Genomic DNA, 18,910 nt, shown 5'->3' on the forward strand with positions numbered 1-18,910 from the left:
AGACGAGGAGCACAGCGAGAGAGGGGGGGGGAGAGAGAGACCCGAGGGCAGAGCAGAGAGACCGAGGCACAGAGAGAGAGAGAGACCGAGGCAGAGAGAGAGACCGAGGCACAGAGAGAGAGAGAGAGAGACCGAGGCACAGGAGAGAGAGAGAGACCGAGGCACAGAGAGAGAGAGAGAGAGAGACCGAGGCACAGAGAGAGAGAGAGAGAGACCGAGGCACAGAGAGAGAGAGAGAGACCGAGGCACAGAGAGAGAGAGAGAGAGAGACCGAGGCACAGAGAGAGAGAGAGACCGAGGCACAGAGAGAGAGAGAGAGAGAGACCGAGGCACAGAGAGAGAGAGAGAGAGACCGAGGCGCAGAGAGAGAAGAGAGACCGAGAGAGAGAGAGAGAGAGACCGAGGCACAGAGAGAGAGAGAGACCGAGGCAGAGAGAGAGAGAGAGACCGAGGCACAGAGAGAGAGAGAGAGAGAGAGACCGAGGCACAGAGAGAGACCGAGGCAGAGAGAGACCGAGGCAGAGAGAGAGAGTGACCGAGGCACAGAGAGAGAGAGACCGAGGTACAGAGAGAGAGAGAGAGACCGAGGCACAGAGAGAGAGAGAGACCGAGGCAGAGAGAGAGAGAGAGACCGAGGCAGAGAGAGACCGAGGCACAGAGAGAGAGAGAGACCGAGGCACAGAGAGAGAGACCGAGGCACAGAGAGAGAGAGAGAGAGACCGAGGCTCAGGGAGAGAGAGAGAGACCGAGGCGCAGAGAGAGAGAGAGAGAGACCGAGGCACAGAGAGAGAGAGAGAGACCGAGGCACAGAGAGAGAGACCGAGGCACAGAGAGAGAGAGAGAGACCGAGGCGCAGAGAGAGAGAGAGACCGAGAGAGAGAGAGACCGAGGCACAGAGAGAGAGAGAGACCGAGGCACAGAGAGAGAGAGAGAGAGACCGAGGCACAGAGAGAGAGAGAGAGAGACCGAGGCACAGAGAGAGAGAGAGAGACCGAGGCACAGAGAGAGAGAGAGAGAGAGAGACCGAGGCACAGAGAGAGAGAGAGACCGAGGCACAGAGAGAGAGAGAGAGAGACCGAGGCACAGAGAGAGAGACCGAGGCACAGAGAGAGAGAGAGAGAGACCGAGGCGCAGAGAGAGAGAGAGACCGAGAGAGAGAGAGAGAGACCGAGGCACAGAGAGAGAGAGTGACCGAGGCAGAGAGAGAGAGAGAGACCGAGGCACAGAGAGAGAGAGAGAGAGAGACCGAGGCACAGAGAGAGACCGAGGCAGAGAGAGACCGAGGCAGAGAGAGAGAGTGACCGAGGCACAGAGAGAGAGAGACCGAGGCACAGAGAGAGAGAGAGAGACCGAGGCACAGAGAGAGAGAGAGACCGAGGCAGAGAGAGAGAGAGAGACCGAGGCAGAGAGAGACCGAGGCACAGAGAGAGAGAGAGAGAGAGACCGAGGCACAGAGAGAGAGACCGAGGCACAGAGAGAGAGAGAGAGACCGAGGCTCAGAGAGAGAGAGAGAGACCGAGGCGCAGAGAGAGAGAGAGAGAGACCGAGGCACAGAGAGAGAGAGAGAGACCGAGGCACAGAGAGAGAGACCGAGGCACAGAGAGAGAGAGAGAGACCGAGGCGCAGAGAGAGAGAGAGACCGAGAGAGAGAGAGACCGAGGCACAGAGAGAGAGAGAGACCGAGGCAGAGAGAGTGACCGAGGCACAGAGAGAGAGGGAGACCGAGGCAGAGAGAGACCGAGGCAGAGAGAGAGAGAGACCGAGGCACAGAGAGAGAGACCGAGGCAGAGAGAGACCGAGGCACAGAGAAAGAGAGAGAGACCGAGGCTCAGAGAGAGAGACCGAGGCACAGAGCGAGAGCGAGACCGAGGCACAGAGAGAGAGAGAGAGAGCGAGAGACCGAGGCGCAGAGAGAGAGAGACCGAGGCTCAGAGAGAGAGAGAGAGACCGAGGCTCAGAGAGAGAGAGACCGAGGCGCAGAGAGAGAGAGAGACCGAGGCACAGAGAGAGAGAGAGAGAGACCGAGGCACAGAGAGAGAGACCGAGGCACAGAGCGAGACCGAGGCACAGAAAGAGCGAGAGACCGAGGCTCAGAGAGAGAGAGAGAGAGAGCGAGAGACCGAGGCGCAGAGAGAGAGAGACCGAGGCTCAGAGAGAGAGTGAGAGAGAGACCGAGGCACAGAGAGAGAGAGAACGAGGCTCAGAGAGAGAGAGAGAGAGAGATAGACCAAGGGACAGAGAGAGAGAGAGGGAGACCGAGGCACAGAGAGAGAGAGAGAGAGACCGAGGCACAGAGAGAGAGACCGAGGTACAGAGGGAGAGAGAGAGAGACCGAGGTACGGAGAGAGAGAGAGAGACCGAGGCACAGAGAGAGTGGGACCAAGGCACAGAGAGAGAGAGAGAGAGAGAGACCGAGGCACAGAGAGAGAGAGAGAGAGAGACCGAGGCACAGAGAGAGAGAGAGACCGAGGTACAGAGAGAGAGAGAGAGAGAGACCGAGGCACAGAGAGAGAGAGAGACCGAGGCACAGAGAGAGAGAGAGACCGAGGCACAGAGAGAGAGAGGCACAGAGAGAGAGAGAGACCGAGGCACAGAGAGAGAGAGAGAGAGACCGAGGCACAGAGAGAGAGAGAGAGAGAGAGACCGAGGCACAGAGAGAGAGAGACCGAGGCACAGAGAGAGAGAGAGAGAGAGAGACCGAGGCACAGAGAGAGAGAGAACGAGACTCAGAGAGAGAGAGAGAGATAGACCAAGGGACAGAGAGAGAGAGAGGGAGACCGAGGCACAGAGAGAGAGAGAGGGAGACCGAGGCACAGAGAGAGAGAGAAAGACCGAGGCACAGAGAGAGAGAGTGACCGAGGCACAGAGAGAGAGAGAGGCCGAGGCACAGAGAGAGAGAGAGACCGAGGCACAGAGAGAGAGAGAGAGAGAGACCGAGGCACAGAGAGAGAGAGAGACCGAGGCACAGAGAGAGAGAGAGAGAGAGAGAGACCGAGGCACAGAGAGAGAGACAGACCGAGGTACAGAGAGAGAGAGAGACCGAGGTACAGAGAGAGAGAGAGACCGAGGCACAGAGAGAGAGAGAGAGAGAGACCGAGGCACAGAGAGAGAGAGACCGAGGCACAGAGAGAGAGAGAGACCGAGGCACAGAGAGAGAGAGAGAGAGAGAGACCGAGGTTGAGGTGCAGACAGACAACGAGTGAGCGAGAGATGGGAACAGAGAGCGAGAGAGGGGGACAGAGAGAGAGGCGGGGGGGACAGAGAGCGAGAGAGAGCGAGAGCGAGGCCAATAGAGAGAGAGAGAGCCCAACAGAGAGAGAGAGAGAGACCAACAGAGAGAGAGAGAGAGACCGACGGAGAGAGTGACATACAGACAGAGTGAGACAGAGAGTAAGACAGACCGACAGATAAAGACAGAGAGTGAGACAGACAGAAAATGAACAGAGAGACAGGCAGGGAGACAGCGGCAGAGAGAGAGACAGGTAGGGAGAGACAGGCAGGGAGGGACAGGCAGGGAGAGACAGGCAGGGAGGGACAGGCAGAGAGAGACAGGCAGAGAGAGACAGGCAGGGAGAGACAGGCAGGGAGAGACAGGCAGGGAGAGACAGGCAGGGAGAGACAGGCAGGGAGAGACAGGCAGGGAGAGACAGGCAGAGAGGGACAGGCAGGGAGAGACAGGCAGGGAGAGACAGGCAGGGAGAGACAGGCAGGGAGAGACAGGCAGGGAGAGACAGGCAGGGAGAGACAGGCAGAGAGAGAGAGACGGGCAGAGAGAGAGAGACGGGCAGAGAGAGAGAGACGGGCAGAGAGAGAGAGACGGGCAGAGAGAGAGAGACGGGCAGAGAGAGAGAGACGGGCAGAGAGAGAGAGACGGGCAGAGAGAGAGAGACGGGCAAAGAGAGAGAGACGGGCAGAGAGAGAGAGACGGGCAGAGAGAGAGACAGGCAGAGAGAGAGAGACAGGCAGAGAGAGAGAGACAGGCAGAGAGAGAGAGACAGGCAGGGAGAGACAGGCAGAGAGAGAGAGACAGGCAGGGAGAGACAGGCAGAGAGAGAGAGACAGGCAGAGAGAGAGACAGGCAGAGAGACAGAGACAGGCAGAGAGAGAGAGACAGGCAGAGAGAGAGAGACAGGCAGAGAGAGAGAGACAGGCAGAGAGAGAGAGACAGGCAGACACATACAGAGAGGATATACTTATGGAGAAGTTGATGAATCTGGATTGGTGGGCAGATGTGCGGAGCGGTTTGAGTGAGGGATGTGGGGGAGATGCAGGCGGGAGGGGGGCTGTGAATTTCTCTCTTCTGATGACTGTTATAAACTCCTTTTGCAGGGAGGATGGGGAGGATGTGGAGACGGGAAACTCAGACCAAGCGTCACGCCAAGACCTGAGCAAGTCCTCCATGCCCGGAGGCCCTGCCTTCCAGCGCTCCTTAAAGGCCGGCCAGGGCTTTGTGTGCTCGGTGTGCGGGAAGCGGTTTAAAACGCTGGTGTGGATGGAGAAGCACCGGGACACACACACACGGGGCCGGGTGTTCCAGTGCTCTGACTGTGGCAAGAGCTTTAACCAGTTGCACAGTCTGAGGAACCACTGCAACATTCATCGCCACGAGAAGCCCTACACGTGCTCCATCTGTGACAGGACCTTCAGCGGCTCGGACAGCCTGATGATGCACAAGTGTAACGACACGGGCGAGCAGCCCTACAAGTGTGGCGTCTGCGGCAAGGGCTTCAGCTACCCCTCCAAGCTGGAGACCCACTGGCGCAGCCACACAGGCGAACGCCCCTTCAGCTGCTCGGTGTGCGGCAAACGTTTCACCCAGACGTCCAACCTGCTGACCCACCAGCGCATCCACTCGGGCGAGCGCCCCTTCACCTGCTCGGTGTGCGGGAAGGGTTTCACGGGCTCCTCCAACCTGCAGATCCACCAGCGCACCCACACTGGGGAGCGCCCCTTCAACTGCACCCTGTGCGGCAAGGAGTTCACGCAGGCGTCCAGCCTGCTGACCCACCAGCGCATCCACACCGGGGAGCGCCCCTTCACCTGCTCCATGTGCGGGAAGGGCTTCACCCGCTCGTCCCACCTGCTGACCCACCAGCGCATCCACACCGGCGAGCGCCCCTTCACCTGCTCGGTGTGTGGCAAGGGTTTCACCCGCTCCTCCCACCTGGTCACCCACCGGCGGGTCCACACCGACGCCCGGCCCTTTAAGTGCACCCAGTGCGGCAAGACCTTCAAGGGCTCGGAGGAGCTGATGAAGCACCAGCGCATCCACACCGACGAGCGGCCCTGCGGCTGCACCCTCTGTGGCAAGCGCTTCCGACAGCTCTCCCACCTGCTGACCCACCAGCGGGTGCACACGGGCGAACGCCCCTTCAGCTGCGCCATCTGCAGCAAGGAGTTCACACAGTCCTCTCACCTCCTGCGGCACCAGCGCCTGCACGCCGGCGAGCGCCCCTTCATCTGCTCCACCTGTGGCAAGGACTTCACCCAGTGGCCCGACCTGCTCACCCACCAGTGCGCCTCCACCGGCCAGCCGCAGCCACAGCCGCCCACCGAGCCCGTGGTCCTCCTCCAATTCCAGGTGTAGAAAGAGTCGGGCATTCCCGGCAGCAGAGCTCCAGGGTCAGCTGGCGGGGAGTGCCGAGGGGGAGGGGGGGGGGGGGGTCGGAGGGCACAGGCCAGCGCATCCGCCGCACACCCAGCAACTTGTATTCCTGCCAACGCCGTGGGAGATTGAGGAAAACGGTGCCAAGCTGCCCCTCCGAGCAGACGAGCGCAGAGGCGGCCACGGGGGCTGGGGACGGGGCAAACTGGAAAGCTCGCTCGGGTTCCTGAGGGGTACCTTCGATCAGCGGATGGGGGTGAGGGTGCGGGTGTCCCTCAACGCAGGACCCAAGCAACCGAAAAGACGGGGGCCTCACTGCTCAATGAGGGGCGGGTCGGGGCAAGCAGAGCAGAGCTGGAGCCGGGGTGGGTGAGAGTTACACAGAGACAGAGCAGTGTGTTAGTACAGGAGGGGGAGAATTACACAGACAGCGCAGTGTGTTAGTACGTGAGGGACAGAGTTACACAGAGACAGCGCAGTGTGTTAGTACACGAGGGGAGTCACACAGAGACAGTGCAGTGTGTTAGTACACGAGGGGGAGAGTTACACAGAGACAGCGCAGTGTGTTAGTACACGAGGGGAGTCACACAGAGACAGTGCAGTGTGTTAGTACACGAGGGGGAGAGTTACACAGAGACAGCGCAGTGTGTTAGTACACGAGGGGGAGAGTTACACAGAGACAGCGCAGTGTGTTAGTACACGAGGGGGAGAGTTACACAGAGACAGCGCAGTGTGTTAGTACACGAGGGGGAGAGTTACACAGACAGCGCAGTGTGTTAGTACACGAGGGGGAGTTACACAGAGACAGTGCAGTGTGTTAGTACACGAGGGGGAGTTACACAGAGACAGCGCAGTGTGTTAGTACACGAGGGGGAGTTACACAGAGCGCAGTGTGTTAGTACACGAGGGGGAGTTACACAGAGCGCAGTGTGTTAGTACACGGAGGGGGACAGAGTTACACAGAGACAGCGCAGTGTGTTAGTACACGGGGGGGGGACAGAGTTACACAGAGACAGCGCAGTGTGTTAGTACACGGGGGGGGGACAGAGTTACACAGAGACAGCGCAGTGTGTTAGTACACGGAGGGGGACAGAGTTACACAGAGTCAGCGCAGTGTGTTAGTACACGGGGGGGGGACAGAGTTACACAGAGACAGCGCAGTGTGTTAGTACACGAGGGGGAGTTACACAGAGCGCAGTGTGTTAGTACACGAGGGAGAGTTACACAGAGACAGCGCAGTGTGTTAGTACACGAGGGGGAGTTACACAGAGCGCAGTGTGTTAGTACACGAGGGGGAGTTACACAGAGACAGCGCAGTGTGTTAGTACACGAGGGGGAGTTACACAGAGCGCAGTGTGTTAGTACACGAGGGGGAGTTACACAGAGCGCAGTGTGTTAGTACACGGAGGGGGACAGAGTTACACAGAGACAGCGCAGTGTGTTACTACACGAGGGAGAGAGTTACACAGAGACAGCGCAGTGTGTTAGTACACGGGGGGGGGACAGAGTTACACAGAGACAGCGCAGTGTGTTAGTACACGGAGGGGGACAGAGTTACACAGAGACAGCGCAGTGTGTTAGTATGTGAGGGAGAGAGTTACACAGAGACAGTGCAGTGTGTTAGTACATGGAGGAAGAGTTACACAGAGACAGCGCAGTGTGTTAGTATGTGAGGGACAGAGTTACACAGAGACAGCACAGTGTGTTAGTACACGGAGGGGGACAGAGTTACACAGAGACAGCGCAGTGTGTTAGTATGTGAGGGACAGAGTTACACAGAGACAGCACAGTGTGTTAGTACACGGGGGGGGGACAGAGTTACACAGAGACAGCGCAGTGTGTTAGTACACGGAGGGGGACAGAGTTACACAGAGACAGCGCAGTGTGTTAGTACATGGAGGAAGAGTTACACAGAGACAGCACAGTGTGTTACTACGTGGGAGTTACACAGAGACAGCGAGTGTGTTAGTACGTGAGGGAGAGAGTTACACAGAGACAGTGCAGTGTGTTAGTACATGGAGGAAGAGTTACACAGAGACAGCACAGTGTGTTACTACGTGGGAGTTACACAGAGACAGCGAGTGTGTTAGTACGTGAGGGAGAGAGTTACACAGAGACAGCGCATTGTGTTAGTACGTGTGGGGTTTGCGGGGACGGGGGAGTGTGGATGCTGGGATAAGGAGGGTTGGTAGGTGCGGATTTGAAAGTTGACAAGTGTAACTGTGTGGAGGTGGTCTACGGGAACCCATCAAATCGAGAAATCAGGTAGCACAGTGGCGCAATGGTTCACGCCTCTCGGCGCCAGGAACCCCAGGTTTGATTCCCGGCTTGGGTCAGTCTGTGCGGAGACTGCATGTTCTCTCCGTGTCTGCGTGGGTTTCCTCCGGGTGCTCCGGTTTCCCTACCACAGTCCGAAAGACGTGCTGGTTAGATGCATTGGCCATGCTAAATTCTCCCTCAGTGTACCCGAACAGGCGCTGGAGTGTGGTGACTCGGGGATTTTCACAGTAACTTTATTGCAATGTTAATGTATTCCTACTTGTGACACTAATAAGTAAATAAATAAAATTCAGGGGGAACGGCTTAGCGCAGAGGAATGGTGCTCTGTAACTGGGAATGGTGGATGCGTTCAGAGAAAGGTGGGGTAAGTATAGAGGACTGGATCATGGATGGGAGGAGGGATAAGTGGGCAAGTAGAGAACGGTGACGCTAAACGGCCGATTTCTGCTGTAGATTCGACCTCGATTAAGGAATCCTGTGAAGGACCGCCGTTGACACTGACTTGCTGCATGTCAGTCTTTTGCTTCGCGTTCCTCTCTCTCTCTCATGCCTCTGCAGAGCACCCTGGCTCCTGTGCTCTGTTTTCTCCTGCTTGCTCTCCCCCTGGCGGGCACATGGAAATACGATTTGCTGGAAGCTGCTGGCCCGGATTCTCTGGAGGGAGGGACACCTTTGGGTGCGCTGGGCTCCGGTGAGCCCGGCCCCCTGCTGCGCCCTGGCACTTGCGGAAGACTTCTGTGAAAAGTTCCACACGGAGGGCTTCGCACTCCCGCTGGGATGCGGCCCAGATTAGCTGACGACTGAATCTTCGAAAGCCAACAGGCACTCGTTGGAGTTGTCAGGGGAGGGGAGGGGTGGGGGCGGGGGGGGTGGTAAGTGGGATGGGTCGGTGGGAAGGGGCATATTTTGATTGGGTAGTCCCAGAGAGCCTACAGTTGGGACCATGACTGCCTCAAATTTACATTAAGGACCCAGCTTGAAAAACACCCAATGTGAATGAACAGGAATAGTAAGTGTTACCAAACTGGGCAGTTAAATGGGTGAGGGGAAAGAAAGGCAGCTGTAAAAAAAAATGACCGCATGTTCAAAGGCGCAGAACAAAAATAGATGAAATTCACCGGAGAGCAGCAAGGAGGAGTGATAAAGTGGCAACAGACCCTTGGATCGCCAGATTCCCAGATGGAGTGGTCTGAGAGTGCTTGGGCTGCATTTGGGCCCTGGACCCTGCCCAGAGAGCTGAGCTGTGAAGAAAGGCCAGAAGGAGGTTCAGCAGGGGTGAGGGTTGTCTCCCATGTTGCTGCTGAACAAGGCGGCGGGGGGGAGGTGGAGAAAGAAATAGGCAGCGTTTCTGGGAATGTGGAGCAGGGCTAAGGTTCAGCTGTCATTTGAGCGCAGGGGGTGGGAACACAGTCACTTCTCGCAGAGGAGAATTGGTGAACACCCTGTAGTTGCAAGCCAAGGAGGCGCCCCAGCCCCAAGGGTTGGAGTCCTTAACTCTTAAATCACACCCAGGATAGACTCCTTAGCTGCTTGGATCTTCGCCCAAGGATCAGTGCCTGCTGATGAGAATAACCCCTTTAAAACAGGGCTGAGGTTGAACGTTGTGGATACAGGAAGTAGCTTTCTTTCTCCAAACACCTGGTGCCCACTTCTTGGTGTTGGCTGACCGAGGAGGAGTTAAGGATTCGGGAGGAACAGAGGGGGGGGTGGTAGGGCAGTGTACGATACTGTAGGTTAACAGCTCAAAGGGATAGTTAGCTCCAATAGTGGAGGCAGTGTAGAAAGTAGCAGGCGTAACATGGGCCGTTCGTTAGAGAGAAGGCTCAGAAGATCCAGTGTGAAATGGAGAAATAATTGACCGATGCAGAGGTTAGTACTAATATCCGTATTTAGCGATGTACTTGTGGCGCAGGGAAACACACGGTGTAGATTAGGCAAAAAAAAAGGCTCGGCTAGGAGTTTAGCACAAGGATCAGTGGATTGTGTGAGAAGGATAATGGTCTGTTAAAGAGTCTAGAGAGACCGCATTGTCTGGCTTGACTTTCCGGGGGGCGGGGTTGGGGGGAGGTAAAGAGTGAATGTTTCCGGTCGTTGTGCAAGCGTCTTGGTTTGTACTGATGAAGACCTCAACTTCTTTACATTCCAACGATGTTCATGAGGTGCTGCGTTGGGCCTCGAGCGTGGGTAACGCAGGAATCACATGGCAATCTCCAAACTGATGTGCTCATCGAGTCACCCAGCGTTGTTTTGAGACTGCGTAAATATGAACTGTATTCAGTCATTATTTTGTATTGCGTGCAGAGCTCTCTCTCTCTCAAGCGCGATAGATTCACATACTCCAATGGCTATCCTCCCTGTAAGTATATAGACATAGAGATTGCCTGTACTTTCTGTCTGTTTAATAAACCAACACGTTGATTTATCTTTCGCATTGGATGCTATGTGATTTGGGTTACTCTGGACTCAGAAACATGGGAACTAGAAGCAGGAGTATAGAATCATAGAATCTACAGTGCAGAAGGAGGCCATTCGGCCCATCGCACCTGCACCGACAACAATCCCACCCAGCCCACATCCCTGTAACCCCACATATTTACCCTACTTGTCCTCCGACACTAAGGTAATTTATGATAGCTAATCCATCTAACCGACACAACTTTGGACACTAAGGAACAATTGAGTATGGCCAATCAACCTAACCCATACAAGTTTGGGGCATGGGAGGAAATGGGAGCATCCGGAGGAAACCCATGCAGACATGGGAAGAACATGGATACTCCACACAGTGACCCAAAGCCGGAATTGAACCCCGGTTCCTGGCTCTGAGGCAGCAGTCGCCCCCTGCCACCGTGCTTCCCTGATTCGGCCTTCGAGCCTGCTAACGCCATTCATTTTGATCATGGCTGATCATCAAATTCAATATCCTGATTTCCTCACTCCCATATCCCTTTAGCCCCCAAGAACTATATCTAATTTAGTTTTTTAAAATCACACAACGTTGTGGCCTCAACTACCACATTCACCACCCTCTGGGTGAAGAGATTTCTCCTCACCTCCGTTCTAAAAGACTTTATGATTCCCCGAGTTCTGGACTCCCCCACTATCGGGAACATTCTTTCTGAATCTACCCTGTCTAATCCTGTTCGAATTTTACATATAACCCTGTTAGAATTCTATGAATCCCCTCTTACTCTTTGAAACTCCAGTGAATATAATCCTATCTGAATTAGTCTCTCCTCATATGACAGTCCTGCTGTCCCAGGGATCAGCCTGCTAAACCTTTGCTTTACGCTCTCGATAGCAAGGACATCCTTCCTCAGATAAGCACACACAATACGCCAGGTGTGGCCTCACCAACGCCCTGTAAAAATTGCAACAAATCACTATCCATTGGGAGGGAATTGTGGCTTGGGATAGAGAGAAGGGGAGGAGGGGTGCACTTGGCACGGTGTGATGGAGGAATGGACAAGGACTGCGACTGCGCTGGACTGGTTCCAAGGCATCCGGGTGAGGCGAGACAGGAGGCCCAGGTTAGCCACAAGGGTATCTGCAAGGAGTGAGGGAGGACAAACAACATCTGAGCGAGGCAGTCTGAGGCCGCAAGAGCAGAGTAGAAAATGCAGAATAGAGCAAAGAACAGTACCGCATAGGAACAAGCTCTTTGGCCCACCAAGTCTGTGATGATACAGATGCCTCTCTAATATTTTCTTGCCTCTACATGGTGCATATTCCTCTATTCCTCGGGCAATACAGCAGGATATAGATAGGCTGGAAAATTGGGCGGAGAGGTGGCAGATGGAGTTTAATGCGGATAAATGCGAAGTGATGCATTTTGGAAGAAATAATGTAGGGAGGAGTTATACAATAAATGGCAGAGTCATCAGGAGTATAGAAACACAGAGGGACCTAGGTGTGCAAGTCCACAAATCCTTGAAGGTGGCAACACAGGTGGAGAAGGTGGTGAAGAAGGCATATGGTATGCTTGCCTTTATAGGACGGGGTATAGAGTATAAAAGCTGGAGTCTGATGATGCAGCTGTATAGAACGCTGGTTAGGCCACATTTGGAGTACTGCGTCCAGTTCTGGTCGCCGCACTACCAGAAGGACGTGGAGGCCTTAGAGAGAGTGCAGAGAAGGTTTACCAGGATGTTGCCTGGTATGGAGGGTCTTAGCTATGAGGAGAGATTGGGTAGACTGGGGTTGTTCTCCTTGGAAAGACGGAGAATGAGGGGAGATCTAATAGAGGTGTACAAGATTATGAAGGGTATAGATAGGGTGAACGGTGGGCAGCTTTTTCCCAGGTCGGAGGTGATGATCACGAGGGGTCACGGGCTCAAGGTGAGAGGGGCGAAGTATAACTCAGATATCAGAGGGATGTTTTTTACAGAGAGGGTGGTGGGGGCCTGGAATGCGCTGCCAAGTAGGGTGGTGGAGGCAGGCACGCTGACATCGTTTAAGACTTACCTGGATAGTCACATGAGCAGCCTGGGAATGGAGGGATACAAACGATTGGTCTAGTTGGACCAAGGAGCGGCACAGGCTTGGAGGGCCGAAGGGCCTGTTTCCTGTGCTGTACTGTTCTTTGTTCTTCCCTGCAATCCATGTATCTATGCACATGCCTCTTGAACAGTGTTATAGAATCTGCTTCTACCACCTGCTCCGGTAGCACGTTCTAGGCATTCAGCACCCTCTCTGTGGAAAAACCTGCACCATATATCTCTCTTAAACTTTCCACCTCTGACTTTAAACCTATACCCCCTCCCCCGCCGCTCCAAGTAATTGACCCCTCGACTCTGGGGAAAAAGATTCTGACTGTCTACTCTATCCAAGCCTCTCATAATCTTTTAAACTTCTATCAGGACCCCCCTCATCGCCCAACACTCCAGTGAAAACAAGTTAAGTTTGTTAAACCTTTCTTCATAGTCCATATCCTCCAAACCAGACAACATCCTGATAAATCTCTCCTGCACCCGTTCATAGAATCATAGAAACCCTACATTGCAGAAGGAGGCCATTCGGCCCAGCGAGTCTGCACTGACCACAATCCCACCCAGGCCCTATTCCCGTAACCCCACACATTTACCCTGCTAATCCCCTGACACTAAGGAGCAATTTAGCATAGCCAATCAACCTAACACACACATGGGCGGCACGGTAGCACAGTGGTTAGCACTGCTGCTTCACAGCTCCAGGGTCCCGGGTTCGATTCCCGGCTCGGGTCACTGTCTGTGTGGAGTTTGCACATTCTCCTCGTGTCTGCGTGGGTTTCCTCCGGGTGCTCCGGTTTCCTCCCACAGTCCAAAGATGTGCAGGTTAGGTTGATTGGCCAGGTTAAAAAAAAATTGCCCCTTAGAGTCCTGGGATGTGTAGGTTAGAGGGATTAGTGGGTAAGGTATGTGGGGGTGAGGCCTAGGTGGGATTGTGGTCGGTGCAGACTCGATGGGCCGAATGGCCTCCTTCTGCACTGTAGGGTTTCTATGATTTCTATGATCTTTGGAGTGTGGGAGGAAACCGGAGCACCCGGAGGAAGCCCACACCGACACGGGGAGAATGTGCAGACTCTGCACAGACAGCGACCCAAGCCGAGAATTGAACCCGGGTCCCGAGCGTCGAGAGGCAGCAGCCCTAACCACTGTGCCACCACGCCGCCCACGAGGATGAACGCAACCAATCTGGCAGGTTGTGAGCTGGCATCAGAAATAAACAACCACGCATACCCAACGAGTGTACTGCACATTCCAAGCGGTTCCAGTCCCATATCAGCAAGAACGGGCCATAAATGCAGCACTGCCACAGCCCAAAAGCAACGACTATATGTTTTGAATCTTCATGATCGGTCTTGCTAGGAATCTGTACTGATAGCAGTTTGCCAGTTTTCCAAAGTATTAACATCCTTAGAGGAGTGTGACGACCAGAATTGTACACAATACTCCAAATGCGGCCTAACCAAAGTCTTATACAGATGCAACATGATTTTCCGATTCCAGTACTCAACGCTCCAACCGATGAAGGCCAGCATGCCATACACCTTGTTGACCACCTTGTCCACCTGAGCTGCCACCTTCAGGGAACTGTGGATCTGCACGTCTTGATCCCTCTGTATGCTAATAATTATAAGGGCTCTACCATTTAATGTATACTTTGCTTCTGCAATAGACATTCCAAACAGGAATAGGGAACGTCAATCTAATAATGGGGCTGAGGAGGGAGCTTGGAAATAAAACAGCGTAATTGGATGAGAGCAAAACGCAGCATTCACCGTCATCCATGTCCCAATATCAGAATTCACATAACTGGCCAATTTTGACATTCCTGCTTCATTTCTGAGACAATGTATGGTAACTTAAACACTGCCTGGGCATGGCTGGGGGCCACAGCAGCACAGTGGGTTTGCACTGCTGCCTCACAGCGCCAGGGACTCGACTTTGATTCCGGCCTCAGGTGACTGTGTGGACTTTGCATGTTCTCCCCATGTCTGCATGGGTTTCATCTGGGTGCTCCAGTTTCCTCCCACACGCCAAAGATGTGTAGGTTAGATGGACTGGCCATGTTAAATTCCCCCTTGGTATCCAAAAATGTACAGGTTCGGTGGATTCATAGAAACCCTACAGTACAGAAAGAGGCCATTCGGCCTATCGAGTCTGCACCGACCACAATCCCACTCAGGCCCTACCCCCATGTCCCGCCTGCTAATCCCTCTAATCTACGCATCCCAGGACACTAAGAGGCAATTTTAGCATGGCCAATCAACCTAACCCGCACATCTTTGGACTGTGGGAGGAAACTGGAGCACCCGGAGGAAACCCACGCAGACACGAGGAGAATGTGCAAACTCCACACAGACAGTGACCCAAGCCGGGAATGAAACCCAAGTCCCTGGAGCTGTGAAGCAGCAGTGCTAACCACTGTGCTACCGTGCCACCCTTTGGCTGTGTTAAGTTGTTCTTTAGGGTCCATAGATATGCAGGTGAAGTGGATTGGCCATGCGAAATTGTCCCTTAGTACCCACAGATGTGCAAGTTAGCTGGATTGGCCATGCTAAATTGCCCCTTAGAGTCCTAAGGTGTGTAGGTGAGGTGGATTAGCCAGGCTAATATGCTTCATAGGGTCCTAAAATGTATAGTTTAGGGGGATTGGACATGGTAAATGTGTGGGGTTATATGAGTAAGGTTGGGGGGGAAGGGATTTGTGTGCCTGGGTGAGATGAGTCAGCGCAGACTAGATGGCCCAAATGGCCTCCTCATGCACTGTCAGGATCTACTAAAAGCACGGATTCAACGCAGGGAAGATAATCGTCACCAACAGGAGACCTGGCTACCAACTGGGCAGGGATAGGTTTTGAATATTCTAACCAATCGGCAGAGTCTGCCCCTCACGGGCGGCACGGTAGCACAGTGGTTAGCACTGCTGCTTCACAGCTCCAGGGTCCCGGGTTCGATTCCCGGCTCGGGTCACTGTCTGTGTGGAGTTTGCACATTCTCCTCGTGTCTGCGTGGGTTTCCTCCGGGTGCTCCGGTTTCCTCCCACAGTCCAAAGATGTGCGGGTTAGGTTGATTGGCCAGGTCAAAAAATTGCCCCTTAGAGTCCTGGGATGTGTAGGTTAGAGAGATTAGTGGGTAAAATATGTGGGGGTAGGGCCTGGGTGGGATTGTGGTCGGTGCAGACTCGATGGGCCGAATGGCCTCCATCTGCACTGTAGGGTTTCTATGATTTCTCACAATGAGGCTGAGGTACCAGAGGCTTCAAGATAGCTGTGCCCTCGGTAATGGAGCACAACAATCCTGGAGGCTTTGGCCAGGAGTTGCCCTGTTGTAGAGAAGGGTCTGTAGGCCTTCTGCTCTCCCTCCCAGCGTCTTTCCGTCAGACTGCCTGAAAACTCTGTTGTCTTCTGTTGAGCATCATAGAGTCATACAACATGGAAACAGGCTCTATGGCCCAACTAGTCAATGCCAACCAGATTTCCGAAACTGAACGTGTCCCATTTGCCTGCATTTGGCCCATATCCCTCTAAACCTTTTCCTATCCATGTACCGGTCCAAATGTCTTTTAAATGTAATTGCACCCGCCTCTACCACCTCCTCTGGCAGCTCATTCCATATACGCACTACCCTCTGGGTGAAAAAGTTGCCCCTTGAGTCCCTTTTAAATCTTTCCCCTCTCACCTTAAACCTGTGCCCTCTAGTTTTCGACTCCCCTACCCTGGGGAAAAGACCTTGGCTATTCACCTTATTTATGCCCCTCATAGAATCATGCAGGGCAGAAGAGGCCCATCGAATGGGTGGCACGGTAGCACAGTGGTTAGCACTGCTGCTTCACAGCTCCAGGGTCCCGGGTTCGATTCCCGGCTCGGGTCACTGTCTGTGTGGAGTTTGCACATTCTCCTCGTGTCTGCGTGGGTTTCCTCCGGGTGCTCTGGTTTCCTCCCACAGTCCAAAGATGTGCGGGTTAGGTTGATTGGCCAGGTTAAAAATTGCCCCTTAGAGTCCTGAGATGCGTAGGTTAGAGGGATTAGCAGGTAAATATGTGGGGGTAGGGCCTGGGTGGGATTGTGGTCGGTGCAGACTCGATGGGCCAAATGGCCTCCTTCTGCACTGTAGGGTTTCTATGATTCTATGAGTCCACAGTGACACATTAGAAACACCTGAACTCCCACTTAATCCCATCTGTCAGCACTTAGACCATAGGCCTGAAAGTTATAATGTGCCAAGTGCTCATCCTGACACTTTTTAAAGGATGTGAGGCAACGCACCTCCACCACCATGCAGCGCATTCCAGACTATCACCCCTTCTGAGCTAAAAGGTTTTTCCTCACATCCCCCTTAAACCACCTGCCCCTCACCTTGAACCTATGTCCCCTTGTGACTGACCCTTCAACTAAGGGTACAGCTGCTCCTTATCCACTCTGTCTATGCCCCTCATAATCTTAGAACATAGAACATAGAACATTACAGCGCAGAACAGGCCCTTCGGCCCACGATGTTGCACCGACCAGTTTAAAAAAAAACTGTGACCCTCCAACCTAAACCAATTTCTTTTCGTCCATGAACCTATCTACGGATCTCTTAAACGCCCCCAAACTAGGCGCATTTACAACTGATGCTGGCAGGGCATTCCAATCCCTCACCACCCTCTGGGTAAAGAACCTACCCCTGACATCGGTTCTATAACTACCCCCCCTCAATTTAAAGCCATGCCCCCTCGTGCTGGATTTCTCCATCAGAGGAAAAAGGCTATCACTATCCACCCTATCTAAACCTCTAATCATCTTATATGTTTCAATAAGATCCCCTCTTAGCCGCCGCCTTTCCAGCGAAAACAATCCCAAATCCCTCAGCCTCTCCTCATAGGATCTCCCCTCCATACCAGGCAACATCCTGGTAAACCTCCTCTGCACCCTCTCCAAAGCCTCCACATCCTTCCTGTAATGTGGGGACCAGAACTGCACACAGTACTCCAAGTGCGGCCGCACCAGAGTTGTGTACAGTTGCAACATAACGCTACGACTCCTAAATTCAATCCCCCTACCAATAAACGCCAAGACACCATATGCCTTCTTAACAACCTTATCTACTTGATTCCCAACTTTCAGGGATCTATGCACACATACACCTAGATCCCTCTGCTCCTCCACACTATTCAAAGTCCTCCCGTTAGCCCTATACTCAACACATCTGTTATTCCTACCAAAGTGAATTACCTCACACTTCTCCGCATTAAACTCCATCCGCCACCTCTCGGCCCAACTTTGCAACCTGTCTAAGTCTTCCTGCAAACTACGACACCCTTCCTCACTGTCTACCACACCACCGACTTTGGTGTCATCAGCAAATTTGCTAATCCACCCAACTATACCCTCATCCAGATCATTAATAAATATTACAAACAGCAGTGGCCCCAAAACAGATCCCTGAGGTACACCACTTGTAACCGCACTCCATGATGAATATTTACTATCAACCACCACCCTCTGTTTCCTATCCGCTAGCCAATTCCTGATCCAATTTCCTAGATCACCCCCAATCCCATACATCTGCATTTTCTGCAGAAGCCTACCATGGTGAACCTTATCAAACGCCTTACTAAAATCCATATATACCACGTCCACTGCCTTGCCCCCATGTTTTTATAAACCTCGATAAGGTCACCCCACATCCTCCTATGCTCCAGGGAAAACAGTCTCAGCCTACCCAGCCTGTACTTATAACTCAAACCTTCCAGTCCCAGGAACATCCTTGTAAATCTTGTTTGCACCCTTTCCAGTTCAATAACATCTTTCCTATAGCAGGGCAACCAGAAATGTAGGCAGTGCTCCAAATGTGGCCTTACAATGTGACGTCTTTCCGTTAGGAAAAGAGAAAATGCCCAGAGAGTCTGCAGACGAGTTGACCTGACGCGATTCGAGGCGTCGGGAGCCGGGTGAGGATACTGGAGGTTTGGCTGCCTGTCTCCCCACTTCTCAGTGTCTGACAGAGAGACGGCACTGCTGCAAATTCTCCCGGCAGCCAGAGGTACCCGTGGGCGGGGACTGTGTAGCCGATCCAGTCTCCCAGGAAGGGCAGGGAAGGCGCTAGTGGAGCAACATCACTGACGGTCAAACAAGGTGTATTGGCCATACTAACTTCTCCCTCAGTGTACCCGAAACAGGTGCTGGAGTGTGGCGACTGGTGGATCTTAACAGTAACTTCATTGTCTTAATCTAAGCCTAGTTGTGACAGTAATAAATAAAATAAAAATAATAAATGGGTTCAAATCCACCAGACAATGTGGTAGAATTTCGCTTCCAATAATTGGGAAAGGAAAGCCAGTGGACATTAAGCTATCACTGATTGTCATCAAAAACCCATGGGGTTCACTGCCAGTCCCGTCAAATGCCTCAACAACAAGGGCCAATGCATAAGAAAGAGAAACATGATTTTGGGGTGGACTCAGAGTCTGACACAAGGGACCAACCAGCAAAAAGTGACCATAACGGAGTGTTTGTCAGCAATGGGGCAAGAGAAAACTTGCACGCTGACCGTTGACCTA

The 18,910-nt window shown here is 53.4% G+C and overlaps 2 protein-coding genes across 2 annotated transcripts in view; both read left to right on the forward strand.

Annotated features, from left to right (window-relative positions):
* Positions 1–51: 51 nt before the first annotated feature.
* On the forward strand, positions 52–2,985 carry LOC144487636 (uncharacterized; the record flags this gene model as incomplete). The annotated part of the gene is made up of 3 exons (XM_078205712.1): positions 52–562; positions 843–2,336; positions 2,737–2,985. Coding segments are annotated over 3 exons (2,124 nt in total), but the record flags the coding sequence as incomplete, so codon positions are not given.
* A 1,347-nt stretch (positions 2,986–4,332) lies between these two features.
* Positions 4,333–18,910, forward strand: part of LOC144487637 (uncharacterized) — an 83,145-nt gene continuing 68,567 nt past the window's right edge. Inside the window, exon 1 of the mRNA XM_078205713.1 lies at positions 4,333–5,490. Coding sequence (XP_078061839.1) covers positions 4,400–5,490 — 1,091 coding nt within the window. The 5' untranslated portion in view covers positions 4,333–4,399. The remainder of the gene's footprint in view (positions 5,491–18,910) is intronic.

The sequence above is a fragment of the Mustelus asterias genome, unplaced genomic scaffold (genome assembly GCF_964213995.1).
Source record: "Mustelus asterias unplaced genomic scaffold, sMusAst1.hap1.1 HAP1_SCAFFOLD_943, whole genome shotgun sequence".
Taxonomy (NCBI): domain Eukaryota; kingdom Metazoa; phylum Chordata; class Chondrichthyes; order Carcharhiniformes; family Triakidae; genus Mustelus; species Mustelus asterias.